At 61.5% G+C, this 16,346-nt stretch overlaps 1 protein-coding gene across 1 annotated transcript in view; it reads left to right on the plus strand.

The window, feature by feature from the left end:
* Window positions 1-16,346, plus strand: part of JAKMIP3 (Janus kinase and microtubule interacting protein 3) — a 115,868-nt gene that overhangs the window by 71,757 nt on the left and 27,765 nt on the right. The window contains 9 exon segments of the mRNA XM_042907528.1: window positions 456-515; window positions 2,266-2,394; window positions 3,290-3,418; window positions 5,171-5,254; window positions 6,809-6,871; window positions 9,422-9,520; window positions 10,547-10,645; window positions 10,725-10,778; window positions 15,925-15,990. Coding sequence (XP_042763462.1) covers window positions 456-515; window positions 2,266-2,394; window positions 3,290-3,418; window positions 5,171-5,254; window positions 6,809-6,871; window positions 9,422-9,520; window positions 10,547-10,645; window positions 10,725-10,778; window positions 15,925-15,990 — 783 coding nt within the window.

Here is a 16,346-nt window from a genome sequence, read left to right on the forward strand (position 1 = left end):
AGTGTAGCTCCCTGGGGAGAAACGGGATTTTTGTCTCTGCAGGATCCGTCTCCACCTGTGCAGGGCTGCCGTTTTCCAGACACCTGCTCAGACAGTGCGGAGCAGGGCTGGGCCACCGTCCCTGCCGGTTCCGGTTCCGGTGTGCGTGCTGCTCAGAGCCCGCCCCCTACCCCTACCCCCCCTCCCGCCCGCACACTCTGAAGGAGGCTTTGCACCCTGAGCAGGGTGGGGCGAGGGCCCCCCCCAACGTGGGCCGTCACTCACTTCAGCCCAAGTGGAAGCCACAGGGCATCAGCACCTGCAGCGTGATGGTCCTCCCTGAGCAGGGCCGTGTGTTCATGAGCATACAGCGTGCCCATCCAGAAAGCGCTCTGCAAGTCCGTTGGGATAACCTCGCGGGAACATTAACTGAGCTGCTCAACCACTCACAAAATCTCTTCCACTGGTTTTTGCAGGAGCGAGATAAGCTTTTAAGATTTCGAAAGCAAAGAAAGAAAATGGCGAAACTCCCCAAGGTAAAGGAGACAGCACTGACATGTGCACACACAAAATGCGTGTTTTTAAAAGCCACTTAACAGGAGTGAGTTTCTCTCTGGAGGTGAAAAGAAGATAATTTTATTATTTCCTTTTTATTAATGTTTATTTATTTGTTTTGAGAGAAAGAGTGCACGAGCAGGGGAGGGGCGGAGGAAGAGAGGATCTTAAGCAGTGGAACCCAATGCGGGGCTCGATCCCACGACCCTGGGATCAGGACCTGAGCAGAAACCAAGAGTCAGACGCTCATCAGGTTGCGTCACGCAGGTGCCCTAATAATTCTATTATTTTTTTAAGTTTATTTTGAGAGAGAGAGAGCACAAGCAGAGGAGGGGCAGAGAGAGAGGGAGAGAGAATTCCACGCAGGCTCTACATTGTCAGTGCAGGGCCTGATGCTGGGCTTGAACTGACAAATCATGAGATCTTGACCTGAGCCGAAATTAAGAGTCACACACACACTTAACCGACTGAGCCACCCAGGTGCCCCAATTGTTTTTAAAAATCATTACTGTACAATAACCAAAATGAACCCAAATCAATACAATGATTATAATTTTAAATTTAGAAATCCTACCTTGTTGCTTTTAACTTTCCCAGAGAAGATATGCTTTCTGACGGCAAGGAGGAGGGGCTAGCCTTGGACCCTGACCTTCCTCTGCCAGCTCGGAGTTAGAATTCCCTCTTGCGCTGGAGTCCACAGGCCTGCCTCGTCACCACATGGTCCCCGGCCAGCACTGCAGGCTGCAGCACCTGTCTGCTGGCCCCACACAGGTCCCTCCCAGGCATGCGTGCGCCCGTAGGGAATTGGAAGCACAACCTTTTTCAATAAATGTGTGCTTTTTATTAGAGGAGATTCAGGAGAGGGGGCACCTGGGGGGCTCAGTGGGTCAAGCGTCCGACTTTGGCTCAGGTCATGATCTCACAGCTTGTGGGTTCGAGCCCTATGTTGGGCTCTGTGCTGACAGCTCAGAGCCTGGAACCTGCTTCTGAGTCTGTGTCTCGCTCTGTCTCTCTGCCCCTCCCTCACTTGTGCTCACTCTGTCTCAAAAACAAATTAATTAACTAATTAATTTTAAAAAAGGAGATTCAGGAGATAGCCTCAAGGAAGTAACTTGTGCGCTGCTTTCTACAAAATGAGTGTTTTCTCGTTTGGCTTTTGAATGCTCAGTGGTCGTTCCTCACACAGGCTGTGAGATATTCCTTAGGCACAAATGCTGGCTTCTCTGGCCCCCAGAAAGGCCCAAGGGAGGAGGGAGAGGGTTTGGGGGTCTCTATCTTTGGGATTATGGCAGAGTATTTAGAGATTTTTCTGGAGGCCTGGGAGCCCGGGAGTGCAGTGGTAAGAGTGGACCTGTTGCTCTCCGCCAGGCCCCCCTGCTCCCCGGGCTTCCGTGAGGCAGGAGTGGGGAGAATCCGGGCAACTGGGATAAAGGCCAGGAGCCCTCAACGTGCAGGACAGGTTCAGCAGCCGAGGACGGGATGGCGAAGGCAGGGAGCATCGGCCACGGCGCCCTCCAGCCTTAGTGACCGGTGACCCTCATGAGCCTGACCGTGAAGGGCCCCATTGGGGACTCAGCAGAAGGAGGGCGCGGGGAGCTCCTGGGACCGTCTGGGCCTGTATCTGGGAGAGCGCCGGGGACACTGACAGGAGGGACTTGGATAGAGTGGACACGGGGTGGGGAGGGCACATGGGTCCGTGTGTGGATTAACCCGGTCCCTCTTGGTCAGAAGCCGGTTGTGGTGGAGACGTTCTTTGGATACGACGAAGAGGCTTCCCTGGAATCTGATGGCTCCTCTGTCTCTTACCAAACGGACAGGACGGACCAGACCCCGTGCACCCCCGACGATGACCTGGATGAGGTAGCGTCCCATGGGGCCTCTGCACGGGCCGGGGCGGGGCTCCGGGGGTCCAGGGACCTGGCAAGGAGGGCCACGTGCCTCTCCCTGGCTGCCTGCACCCCTGCCCTCTCGCAGGCTGCCCTGGGGTCCGGGCCACGCCGAGACGTACATCAAGGCAACAAAACAATGAGGAGCAGCCCTGTCTTTGATAAAAGCCCAGCCAGCCTGTCCTGCCCAATCCTCCTTCCGGAAGGAACCGCCCTCATATGCAGGCGGACATCTGAGCCCCCTCACGTGGCAGGAAGCCCGTGCTGGGTTTGGTCTGACCCGCCCGGCCCCTGTGGCTGAAGGACACGTAGTGGCAGGTGGTCCACGGACCTGTCCAGGGGCACTCAGGCCAGGAGCCAGGCCTCCCCTGGCAGATCCGGGCAGGTGGCCCCATGGCCACCGACCCACGTAGAGACCTAAGCTATGGTAGCCCAGCTGCTGCCAGTGGCCCCGGGGATAAGGAGCAGGGGCCGGGCTCCGGTCACTCTCAGACACAGCCACCCTCCCACAGCAGACCGGGGTGTTCTCCTTGGAGCAGCAAACACTTCGGGGTCCGCTGGGGCCCCGCCAAGGCAGCCGCAGCCCCCGCCTTTTCCCAGGGACACCGGGTGTCCTTGCGGCCGGAAGACATTTGGGGATGGCCGTGGGAAGGGAGCCTGAGCTGTGCGGTGGGGTGGGGAGGAACCGCCTTCTCGGGCCCAGCGCTCACCTGGCCCGCACGGGGGCCCCAGCTGAGGCCCTGGCCGGGCTCCCGGCCCCTGAGGCTCACCCTGGCCTCAGTGCAGCCCGCTGGGCCTTTGTCCCTGGGGGCTCCGGGCTCACCTCCCCGCGTCCCCGGGTAACAGCGTGTCTCCGTGCACCTCTCCAGGGCGTGGCCAAGGAGGAGACAGAGCTGAGGTTCCGGCAGCTGACCATGGAGTACCAGGCCCTGCAGCGAGCCTACGCCTTGCTGCAGGAGCAGGTCGGAGGGACGCTGGACGCAGAGCGAGAAGTTAAGGTCTAACTGACTTCTACTCCACGACGTTCCGGCTCCCGCCGGGGCTCCTCCCCGCTTGACCCCCCGGCCTTGGCAGGGACACTGGCATCGCTTCGCCTTCCGGGCCAAGTCCTCTCCCACGTCCCGCGGTTATTGTCGGGCCCGGCGATGCTCGCCGAGGCCATCGGGAGCCCGTGTTTGGGAAGTGGCGCCGGCCGTTGGCCGGCCGCGGGTGGGACCCCAGGGCAGCCCCGGGCACAGGTGTGAGCGGTGGCCCCCCGGGAGAGCCAGGTTTGTCCCTCTGGGCACTGCAGCTGGCGGACAAGGTAAAGTCGGCTTCCTGGCCAACCTGCTGGTGGCGCTCTTGGGGCCTCCCCGTAACTGAGGCCCAGAGCCGGAGGAGGCCCGGCATCGCAGCTCGGTTCTTGAAACAAGCCAAGATTATTTGTCCGGTAAACGCTGAGCTCGGATGCCGTGCCCCCCTTTCCCCTGAGCCTCGCCAGGCAGGCCCAGCCGGGAGCAGGTGGTGTCTCCTCCTGCCCCTGCTTCCCTGGACCCTGGGCCAGGTACCCATGGTCCATCTGCCAAAGGCAGGTGCCCTTGCCGGCCGCCAGGGGAGGCCGTGGTGAGGGGCTGTGTCCTGCCGCCCTCCCCCAAACCCCCTTTACCCCCGTGCCTGATGCGTGGCCTGCTCTGCCGGGGCTCAGAGGGCATGCCCAGCATAGAGAGATAAGCTTCGTCCCTGTGGGTCTTCTGCCCTGCTGCTGTGGGGCCTGGGGGCCAGCTCTGTCCCCAGCCACACGGGACAACACCACTTAGCCATTTCTGCAACTCTGGCTGGCCGGCTGAGCATGGACGTCTTCGAACCAGGGCGCAGTGTCAGCGGGGTCCCCTCCCCTAGACCGTATATGTCCTGGCTGCCTGGAGAGCCCCTGGGCCTCCAGGGAATCGGGTGGGGACTAGCTAGGACCCCGGCCAGCTTCACTTTCATCTCTGCGGATGGAGAGCAGAGGCCAGAGGAGGGGACGGGGGAGGGAGAGCCTGGGTCCACCGATGTCATGAGGAGAGGCACCCAGGGCCCGGCCAGGGGATACCCTGCCCTCCCCAAGCTGAGGGACCTCTGACCCTGTGCCCTCATCTGCCCTGGAGGCTGTTCCTCGGGGAGCAGGAGCACCAGAAGAATGGAGTGCCCTATAGCTTGGACCTCACGAGTGCGCATGAACTCCCAGGAGGGCGGTTTGGACCCTCGGGGGCCTTGCATGCACCAGGGCAGTGAGAGTGGGCTTCCACAGGGGGCCCGGGGGGGAGAAAGTGAGTGAAGTCAGCAAGCAGAATCCAGGTGAAGCCAGGACCGGCAGAGGGCGCCTGTGCGGGAAGGGAAGGGAAGGGAAGGGCGTCTGGTCCCTGCTGGGCAGATGGCCAAGCCCTGCCAGTGTCCTCACTGTCGCCCTCGAGACTGGAACCAGCCCCCCTGGGCCGCGCCCGGCCCAGCCCATCAGCTGTTCGATCCTGTGAACAGACTTCCTTCCACCAGCACGCTCTCAGAGCCAGTCTGCAGGCCGTCCCTGTGGTCTAAGTGAGGTCGCCTGCTTCAAACCAGCCTCAGAGTTCTTCCCTCGGTGCTGAGCACTCCTTGCAAAGGGAAGAACGGCCTCTTCTCCGGTAGCAGAGGTGGCGGAGGCAGAAGCCAGAAGGTCGCTGAGAGTCTCCGTCCCTGTGGGTATGTCCTGGCTTTTAGAGAAAGTTGGATGTATGTCTCCTCCCATCCTACAGACCCGTGAGCAGCTCCAAGCAGAGGTGCAGAGGGCCCAGACGCGGATAGAGGATCTCGAGCAGACCCTGGCTGAGCAGGGACAGGTGGGTGTGTGGAGCCCGGGTCCCTGGGGGGCTCCAGGGGGTCGGAGGGAGCCTGAGGGGCACGGACTCCTGGGGAGGGCGGCGGCCCGTGTGCGCGCGTGCAGGTGAAAGTTATTGGCTGCGCACTAAAGACTCACACCTCAATCAAAAATGTGAAAACTGGAAGGAATCTGTATCCAGAGGAAGGAGACAGCAGCCTTGACGGGGCGGGCACGCGCCCGGCCGAGAGTGCGTGGCCTCTCTGGGCTTGGTCTGGGTGGGCCCCGTCTCTCCCCCAGCTCGGGGCCAGGATTTCAGGCCCCTGGAGGTTGTCACTCACTCCCTCACCACCTCGGGGCTCTTCGAACCCCGCGGGAGGATGCCCTCGGGCCTGTGACCTGCTGGATGGCACAGCTCCAGGTGGAGCCACGATGCGGCTGGACGACGTCCACGTAGGGCTGGGAGGGTCTGCCTGGGAGGCGCCTGGCCCAGCACCGAGCCCCGTGCAGACCCACGGCGGTCCTCGACGTGTTAACTGCCGGGTGGACGGCCGGCCGGACAAGAGGAGGGCCTGAGTGACACCGGGGCCACACTGTGAGCGCCCCTGCCTGAGCACGCGGCCAGGCTTCAGCGCCAGACTGGCTCGCGCCCCACCACGGCCACCACATCTCCGCCCGGGGCCACGGCACACTTGGGCTGCAGGAACGGCGTTCTGGAGCCGAGCTGCGCACAGTCCTCACGGACCCTGCCTGGACTTCGAGAGTGAGATCCCTGGGCCCCACGCCATGCTGGATAGGAGCAGTGGTGGTATCTGGGACACAAGGAGGATGAGGAGGAGGAGGAGGAGAGGGAGGGACAGGAGGAAGGGGAGGAGGGGGAGGAGGGGGAGGAAGAAGAAGAAGAAAAAGAAGAAGAAGAAGGAGAAGAAGGAGAAGAAGGAGAAAAGACAACGCTGCCTTTCATCTGCTGAGATGAATCTTTCAAGCTTCGAAGATGACTTTGCTGGAAAGAAGCTGGGGCAATAGGCCTTCCTCCTGACACCTGACTGGAAACGCTGCGGGGGCAGGGGGCAGGGGGCGCACCAGAGACCCTGTGCTTCCCCCAGGGCCTGACCCTGGGGCGGGGTCCACAGGACGGCCACACAGGTCTCTCGCTGTTGCACAAATGCCTCCGTCTGAGTGTCCGAGAGTGAGATGGACCAGGCGCCCCCCTCCCACCCCGTCAAGGGAACCTGGCTCCCGCCGGCTCCAGTCAGGGTCCCCGGACCCGTGACGTCCACATGGTACCACGTGCCGCTGGTGCCTGGCCGGGAGCGCTGTCCACGTGGGGGCGCGAGGGGTCCGCCTGAAGCGGTGCTGCCCCCGTCTGCTCTGTCCGGGCCCCTCCCAGGAGATACAGGGTGAAATCAGAGGTGTTCATTAGCTGTGCGAATGAGCCGTCCCAGGTGGTCATGTCAGAAGCTGGGTGTTGAGTCCTTTGGTCGGATCCTCTGTTCTGCTGAATTGTGATTTAAATGCTGACTTTGAGATTAACCCTGTGGCGAATCTGTTTCTCCAATTTGATTCTGCGTCCAAGGACATGAAGTGGATTGAAGAGAAGCAAGCTTTGTATCGAAGGAACCAAGAGCTCGTGGAGAAGGTATGTCTGTGGCCGTCCGGCCCTCTGGCCGCCTCCCCTGTGCTCCCGGGCGTGTGCGGCCAGCGCTGCTGGGTTGGGGGTGGGGGGGCGGGGGGGTCGCTCGGCAGAGCCTCCGTGGCCGCCCCCTCGCCGGGCCTGCTGGTGGCTCACTCCCGGGAGGCCGCCCCCTCCACCTCCTGGAGACGGTGAGCCGTGCGTCTAGAGCTGCGTCTGGGCTCCTGTTCTGTCCCACGGATGGGCTCTGTGGTTGGCGAGGGCCAGGCAGGCTCTGTGGAAGAGTTGTCCTTTCAAAACCACTGGAGTCACCCCATTCAGAAGCCTTGTTGAGCCAGGACACTGTATTCCGGGAAGAGGTCCTTTGAGGGTCCCCGGGAGCTGGGCTTCAGTTTCTGTCACCACCGCGCAACTGTGAGGGCGTGTGACGTAACCAAAGCTTCCCTGGCAGTGGCTATGGCCGTGGCCATGGGCTCTCCTAGCTGTGGCTAACAGGAGGCTCCAAAATGCTGTCATCCCTGTCACCCTGCCTCCAGACTGGGGCTTTTTGGCTGGAAGACATTATGTGACTGGTCAGGAAACACGGTGCACAGCTGGCCAGTGCCTGTTAGTGGCCTGAGCTCCTCCCAGGAGCTGCCTGGCTTCCCCTTGTCCCTGGACGTGAGACGTCCGTTCGTGGGCACCTCCGCCTACATCACCACCTCTCTGATCCAGCCCGTTCTTGGGGCCGGTTCAGGGAGGGACCCACAGCACTACAGGCCGAGGGCTGTACATGGTTCGTCAGATGACACCTGGGCAGCTGGGGACCGTCCCCAGTGGGTAGGGCCCAGAGTGCTGTAGCAGGTGGCTCGGAACGGGGTGGGAGCCAGAGCTACATGTTCAGAGGCAGAAAGGCCATCGGGGCTTACAGTTGGCTCCCGCAGCCCCGCCATCGTCATGCCTACGTGACGGTGCCGTTGTGGCCCGTCCCTCCCAGCCACAGCCCTCGCCCTGGGCCAAGGACTTTCCGTGGCATCCGCCGCCCTTACTGAGAAGAGCCAGACTAGGGTGTCCTCACGAGCCTCAGGGCCACATCCTCGACGGTGCTTCCCACAGACCAGCAGCCCCCAGACCAAGGCCGTGGGTCCCAGTTCAGTCGCCCGCCCCGCCTGAAGCCGTCAGTCCCACACGGGGCTGTGCTTTGGGTATTATGTCTTGAACAGTGAGTGACACCTACGTGCTTCCCGCTTGTATCTTGAATCAGGACAGCTGTGCTCACCTTCTCTGGTGCTCACCTGCACACGTAAACACGTGTGTGCATGGAAATGCTTGTGTGCACACATAACGTTCACGTGCACACTAAAATCTTGTGTGCCCTTAAACATGCACGTGCACACTCACTCATGTGCATGCAAACACACATGCACACTTAAACGTTCTTGCATACACACCCATGAGCACATTTAACCACTGTGCACACTTAAATACTCCCTCGTACACATAACACTTGCGCACACGTAAATGCTTGTGTGTGCACAAAAATATCTACATGCTTGTGTGCACACATACATACTCATTGTACTCCTGTACTCACTCTTCTCATATATGCTTCTGTGCACACACATTTGTATGCATACATTTAAACACTTCTTACATACTTACACACTCATATGCACGCAATACATACACGTGCACATTTAAACACACACATGCACAATGTCCATGTGCAAACACTGTGCACACTTCAAACCTGTACTTTTCTCTGGCTACCATGGACGTGGGGTCACATTCTTGGCCTGTGGGTGCTCCCCCACGGCCTCAGCTGTGACACATGCACTGTGATAAGGCCCTGCCCCTGAATGCACGGCTCCCTTGCTGGGTGCTGATCCCCTGGAACCATCTCTCCACCCACCCCCGAGCATCCCAGCAGGGCATTCAGTTCCCCAAACTCAGTTCGGGGGATGGGCCGAGTCCCCTGCCCGCAGCGGACACCCTTCTGGAACACCCTTTCCTTTCGGGGGGATGGGCCGAGTCCCCCGCCCGCAGCGGACACCCTTCTGGAACACCCTCTCCTGTGTTCACAAGGCCGAGTGCCCCAGGATGCGTGGCACTCACCCTTGGGAGGGCATGGGCCGTGCATGTTTCTGATTCTGTTTAAACAACCTCCTAATTAGTAAACTTAGCTCTGGAGGGGGTCAGGCAGCGATGGCTCATGGCCCTTCCATTGCTTCTGGGCCAGCCTGGGCTCTAAGGAGCACTGTCATACAGGGACATCTTACCGTCTCTTCCCTTGATGGGTCCCTTCCCTTCCCCATCTCTGCTCAGATGGCCAGGCCGAGCTCCGGGCTCTCGGGGCTCCTCGCCCCCTGATCTGCCCCTGCGTCCCCCCATCCTGATTAACCAACGGCTGGAGACTCAACCCTGTCTCACTAGGATGGACCCACATGGACTCCAGCTGGAGTGAGGGCTCTGGGCACTGGGGTGGGTCAGCTGTCCCCACAGAGAGCCAGCAGCTGTCAGGACAGCTGGGGAGTTGACCTGTGACCTCAGGCATCTCATCTGCCTTTTATTTTACAGATCAAGCAAATGGAGACGGAAGAGGGTCGGTTAAGACACGAGGTCCAGGATGCCAGAGACCAGAACGAGCTGCTAGAGTTCCGGATCCTGGAGCTGGAGGTGTGTCTCAGGGTGGGCGCGGGCGCCAGGGCACAGGCCACCAGCCTGCAGAGCCGGGGTGGGCACAAGGGGCGCAGGCCACCAGCCGTGGACGGAGGGAGGCCTGTTGTCCGGTCACTTGGCCTTCCTGACCTGAGCTTTTGTTCATGACCCCAAGAGGGAGGGCTGGAAAGGGGGCTTCTCTCTGCGTGGGGAACCATGGAGGAAACAAGGACAAAACGTACCCCGAAAGAATGAAACATGAGTGTCTGCTTCTAGACCCGTGGGGGCTGGACAATCATGGCTGTGCCTCATTGTGCTGTGGGGGCCACACGCCTGACCACAGTGGTCAGCCCGGCCAATGTTTCCTTCTTGCTCATTTAAGCCCCTGAGTGCAGGCAGCTGGGTGCCACATGGTGACCAGGCGCCCTTTGTCTGTCCTCTGCCATGACCCTGGCCTCCTGCAGCGGAGGGAGCTGGAGCAAGGCTCCCTCGGGGAAAGGGCCAGCCACGCGTGGACGGCCACATTGCTGCCTTCACCTGCCACTGTCACTCCTCCCCGTGAAGGCAGCTGGGGGCACGGTCCACCTGTGAGGCGTGAGGAAGTGATCTGGACTGGTGTTTGCCCTGCTGGCCGCCTACACACCCCTTGGGGGCCCCCTCCTCAGTCCTGGTCACCGTTGGGACCTTTGGTGACGACGAGGGCATGACCCTCGCTGGTGGGAGCAACCACACTTTGTACGATACTGTGAGAAGATGGGGGTCCCCAGGGGCTCGCTGTGGTCGGCCTGTGGAGGACCCGCTCCCTGAGGCTCCCGACAGCCCTGGAGTTCACGGTGGACGGCAGGTCGCCAGCGGGGGTGGTGACCGGGGGGCGGGGAGCTGAGCCGGATCCCCAGGGCCTGTCTGGGCCGGGAGCTCCCTTCTCCGCCAGCGTCTGTCTGCACAGGGGTCGCCTGCCGCCCTTGGGGCTTCGTCTCACAAACGTGGACCCTATTTGCGGGTCCCCGGCACAGCTCCGCGCCAGCCTCCCGCTTTCTGTCCTAGGAAAGGGAGAGGAAGTCGCCCGCCATCAACCTCCACCACACCCCGTTCGCGGAAGGGAAGAGCCCCCTCCAGGCCTACTGCGAAGCGGAAGGCGTGACGGTAAGCCCCCCGCCCCCTCGCCCTGCACCCCGTGCCGCCCACCCGGCTGGCGCTCACCGCAGCCCGTCTGTCTTTCTAGGACATCCCGGTCGCGGAGCTGATGAAGCAGCTGGACATCCTGGGGGATAACGCCGTAAGTGTATGTCGCTCTCCTGACTTGTGCATGCCTCCTCATGCGAGCCACCACCCCCGTCAGCCCGCCGGGGTCAGGGGCCCCGTGAGTCAGCTGCCCTGCCCGCCCGCACCCTCCCTGCGGCCATAGCGCTTGGGCGGCCCCTTTCTCATGTAGTCCCCGCGTCCGGCCGGGTGGTGCCTAGCAGCCAGAGACCCGGAGCTCGGCTCTGTGCTCTGCTGGGTGGGGGGGGCCTCCGCCTGCACACCGTCCCCTCCGGCAGTGGTGCTTCTGGCTAGTGTTTTCCCTGTTTCTGGAACCCTCTCCGTACCCTCGATACTCTGCAGCTCCTTCCTGTAGCTTAGATAGCCCAGACTCTTAGGGGTTCCCATCTCCTTGGTTTTGGGAGAGGGGCAGGCACCATTTATAATCTGCAAATCTTATTGAGGAGACAGTTTCGATTTCTACGGCAAACTCCTGGAAGAATACTAATTACTGAGTGACTGGACCCCTTCATCCCACCCTCCATGCATCCCTCCCTCCACCCTCTATCCTCTGTCTGTCATCCCTCCATTCGTCTATCCATCTTTACTCCTTCCCTCCATCCTCTATCCTCCACTTATCCATCCACCCATACTCCATCCACCCACCCATCCATCCACACACCCATCCACCCACCCACCCCTCCCTCTACCCACCCACCCATATCCATCCACCCATCCCTCCACCCATCCACCCATCCCTCCACCCATCCACCCATCCCTCCACCCATCCACCCATCCCTCCACCCATCCACCCATCCACCCACCCATCCATCCATCCACCCATCCCTCCACCCATCCACCCATCCCTCCACCCATCCACCCATCCCTCCACCCATCCACCCATCCCTCCACCCATCCACCCATCCCTCTACCCATCCACCCATCCCTCCACCCATCCACCCATCCCTCCACCCATCCACCCATCCACCCACCCATCCACCCATCCACCCACCCATCCATCCATCCACCCACCCATCCATCCATCCACCCACCCATCCATCCATCCACCCACCCACCCCTCCCTCTATCCTCCCACCCATATCCCTCCACCCATCCCTCCACCCATCCCTCCACCCATCCACCCATCCCTCCACCCATCCACCCATCCCTTCACCCATCCCTCCACCCATCCCTCCACCCATCCACCCACCCATCCATCCACCCACCCATCCATCCACATATCCATCCATCCATCCATCCATCCATCCATCCATCCACCCATCTTCTATCTGCCCTTTATCCATCATTCTGCGCTCATTGAGTCGCCTGTCCAATGAGCAGTTCAGCTGTGCTAGAAGGCAGCCTCACTCACCACCCAGAACTTTTCCTCCTCCAAGGTATACCAATAAGCATACAGTCTACGGCTAATCCTAAGACACCTTGGTTTCCCCATCCTGGTCACTGTTCTTGAGAAAGAGCAAGGCACTTAGTCAAATTAGCGCACTGCATGAAGCGGAAAGAGAAAAACGCGAAAACAAATGCGTGTAAACACACCCACATATACTCAGGCACACACACCCAAACCCAGGCACTCACGCATATTCCTGGGGCTAGTTGTTCTTCCCAGCAGCTGTGACGTGTACAAGGCCCTGTGTCGACAAGAACCCTTCTGTCCTTGGCCCCCCTTCACTTGGGAAGGGAGGCTCCGCTGGCTGTATTTGGCCCTCCCCCAGACCCATCTCGGCTGTAGGTCGTTGAGGCCTCAGCTCGTGGCAAGGATGGGGTCCGGTCCCGAGTTGCCAGGCCCCATCACAGGCTCTTGGGAACCATATTGGTTAACCTTCCGATTCACAGCTGGAGAAACTGAGGCCCAAGAGGACACCCCTTCAGGGTCACAGAGCTGGTGTAGGTTCAGCCTACCTCTGTCCAGTTCAGTCCAGGGCCCCTCCCCAACCCTGTAGCTGCCTACTCAAGAGAACCAGGAGGCAGGACAGCCATGGGGCCATCAAGTGGCCTCAGAGTATGGGGACAGAGGCTATTGGGGCCTAGAGGATACACCTTCAGATTTATGCTCAGGTGACTATGGGGAGACCATGGCAGTTCCTGCCAGTGGGTCGGAGGACATCCCTTCAGGTGGTCACAGTTAAGCATATGGGCACACTTCACACGCACCTCGTGACCCAAGACTGTGCCCCATGGAGCCTGAGCCCACAGATCCATTCCTGGAGCTCAGAGTGGCCTGGCACCTGAAGCAGGTGACAGGGACAGCCTGGCCCCTGCTACGGTCACAGCCAGGACATACTCGTGCTGTGGCTGCTTGGCACAGTCCACCTCCGAGAAGCTCGCAGCCTCCAGACCGGCTACGTGGGTGCCTGAACCCCAGACCTCGGTTTGCTCAAGAGTCGGGGCCCTTGGAGTTGAGCAGAGGCTGGCAGGGGCCGAGTGGATCCCCACCCTCCCTGGTGGGCGGCACCACTCGCCACTGCTGTACCTGGACCGCAGAGAGATGGGTCACCCCGGGAAGGCGGGGCAGATGGCACCTGGCTGAGGTTGGGGCCTGGGGATGGGGTCACCTCCTGGCCGGGCTGCTCACCCGATGGGACGCTGCAGGCCCTTCAGCCCCCGGCATAACCATGTCCTGGTAGGATCTCCCTGAAGCCCCTTGCTCAGCCTTCCCCGGTTCCTGTCTTGGGAGGAGGGTGTGCACGGGCACCTGGCCAGCTTCCCCGAGAGCAGGGGGTGTGAGGAGCGTCTGCCCAGCCCAGCTCCGTGCTGAGTCGGGGTCACTGTGACCCAAGGACACAGCTTGCTCTGCGCCTATGGCACCTGGTCACCGGCCCCCCCTTTGCTGGCTGCTGCTGGGGTAGAGGATGGTGAGAGACCCCTGCCCTTGGGAGGGCTTTCTCAACAGACTGACCCTGAGTCAGGGGCGTTCCAGGCTGTAGGGGGCTGTCGTCCGGCTCAGTGATCCCAGCAGCCTCTGCCCTGCTCTGGTCTCTGCTTCCCCTCCGCACCCACGGCTGTCCCGCACGTTGGGCCCCGCAGTGGGGACGGTCCAGCTCCTGCTCTGCCCCGGTGCTGCTGCAGGTGGGAGTCAGGGTCCGAGTGAGTGAAACGCCTGTAGCCTCCGAGGACGCTCGTTGGCCCCAAAGCCAGACTCGCCCAGAAGGAGCACCCAGGTGGCCCCTTGGGAAGAGGCATGAATACGCTGAGCAGAAAAAGACAAAGAGCCAGGGAGGGGTGGACACCATTTCGTAGCCATGAGTGTCCGGTGTTCACCCCGCACGTCCAGGCGGTGTTTTAATAATAGTAACGTGGGCTGCACATGCGGCAGCTGGCTTTCAACAAAGACGCGGACGGGATCGGCGGGGACACGTGTGTTGCCGCTGCCCGTGTTATGCTACCCCCCCACCCCCGCCTCTGCCTCAGCTGGCTACTTACAGTGTCCTGGTCACCAGCAACGGAGGACAGAGGGGACAGAATAGAGAAGCACCTCGGAGTCCCCAGGGTCAGGAGTAGAGGGGTTGAAGACCCCAGGAGACAATTTCAGAAAAAGTGACCTTAGAGGTGACCCCAGTCCCCTGTGCTTCTCCATCAGTCCCACTCCTGGCACCCCTACTCACCCCCACCAGGAACCCCAATTCACCCCTCCCCACCGGCTCCCCCAGTCACCCCCTACCTGCACCCCTCACCGATGCCCCATTCACCCCCCACCCAGCACCCCCATTCACCTCCCTCCTCATACCCCCCACTGGTCACTCCCATTCACCCCCGACTGGGCACCCCCATTCCCCCCACCTGGCATCCCCATTCATCCCCTCCTCTTACCTCCCCACCAGGCACCCCCATTCACCCCCCACCCAGCACCCCCATTCACTTCCCTCCTCATACCCCTCACAGGTCACCCCCATTCACCCCCCAGTGGGCACCCCCATTTCCCCACCTGGCAACCCCTTTCATCCCCCTCCTCGTACCCCCACCGGGCACCCCCATTCACCTCCTACCCTCACCCCCATTCACCCACCACCCAGCATCCCCATTCACCTCCCTCCTCGTAACCCCCCCACTGGTCACTCCCATTCACTCCCCACTGGGCACCCCCATCCCCCCCACCTGGCACCCCCATTCATCCCCCTCCTTGTACCCCCCAACCGGGCACCCCATTCACCTCCTACCCTCATCCCCATTCACCTCCCTCCTCGTACCCCCCCACTGGTCACTCCCATTCACCCCCCACTGGGCACCCCTATCCCCCCCACCTGGCACCCCCATTCATCCCCTCCTTGTACCCCCCCACCGGGCACCCCCATTCACCTCCTACCCTCACCCCCATTCACCTCCCTCCTCGTACCCCCCCACTGGTCACTCCCATTCACCCCCCACTGGGCACCCCTATCCCCCCCACCTGGCACCCCCATTCATCCCCCTCCTCATACCCCTCCACCGGGCACCCCCATTCACCTCCTACCCTCACCCCCATTCACCTCCCTCCTCGTACCCCCCCACTGGTCACTCCCACTCACCCCCACTGGGCACCCCTATCCCCCCCACCTGGCACCCCCATTCATCCCCCTCCTCGTACCCCCCCACCGGGCACCCCCATTCACCTCCTACCCTCACCCCCATTCACCCCCCACCCAGCACCCCCATTCACCTCCCTCATTGTACCCCCTACTGGTCACTCCCATTCACCCCCCCGCTGGGTACCCCCATCCCCCCGACCTGGCACACCCCCGTTCATCCCCCTCCTCATACCCCCCACTGGGCACCCCTATTCACCCCCCACCCAGCACCCCCATTCACCTCCCTCCTCGTACCTCCCACTGGTCACTCTCATTCACCCCCCACTGGGCATCCCCATTCCCCCCACCTGGCATCCCCATTCATCCCGCTCCTCTTACCCCCCCCACCAGACACCCCCATTCACCCCCCACCCAGCACCCCCATTCACCTCCCTCCTCATACATCCCACTGGTCACTCCCATTCACCCCCCACTGGGCACCCCCGTTCCCCCCACCTGGCACCCCCATTCATCCCCTTCCTCATACCCCCCACCAGGCACCCCCATTCACCTACCCACACTGCACCTGGCACCCCCATTTGCCCCCCCACCTCATTATTTCAGTCTGGGCACCTCTGAAAGCGCTGCCCCTGACTGCACACGTGTCTGCTTTGGGTGCAGAATCTGACCAACGAGGAGCAAGTGGTCGTCATACAAGCTAGGACGGTCCTGACCTTGGCCGAAAAGGTAACCATAGCACCCGTGTGGATGCTCTTGGGACAGGGCTGGGCCCCGCAGGCCTCTCTCTCTGTACTCAGAGCTCAGAGAGGATGCTGTCCTTGGAGGAGGGGCTTCTGGGCTGGGGGTGGGGAGGCCGTTAACCCCGTCCACCTTGGGAGGTCTGGCAACACGCCGGTCAGCGCCCACCACACGTGCGTGCACATCACACATCCGCCAGACTTTGAGTCAAGGCCGACTCTGCCTCAGTTTCCTCCCCAAGGACCAGGCAGTGTCGTGGGTCTGTGTACCATTTGCTTTCTGTTCACCCCACCGGGACCCTCCCCTGGGTGCTGCCCGGCCCACCTGGGCCCCCACCCCCCAGC

The sequence above is a fragment of the Panthera leo genome, chromosome D2 (genome assembly GCF_018350215.1).
Source record: "Panthera leo isolate Ple1 chromosome D2, P.leo_Ple1_pat1.1, whole genome shotgun sequence".
Classification (NCBI taxonomy): domain Eukaryota; kingdom Metazoa; phylum Chordata; class Mammalia; order Carnivora; family Felidae; genus Panthera; species Panthera leo.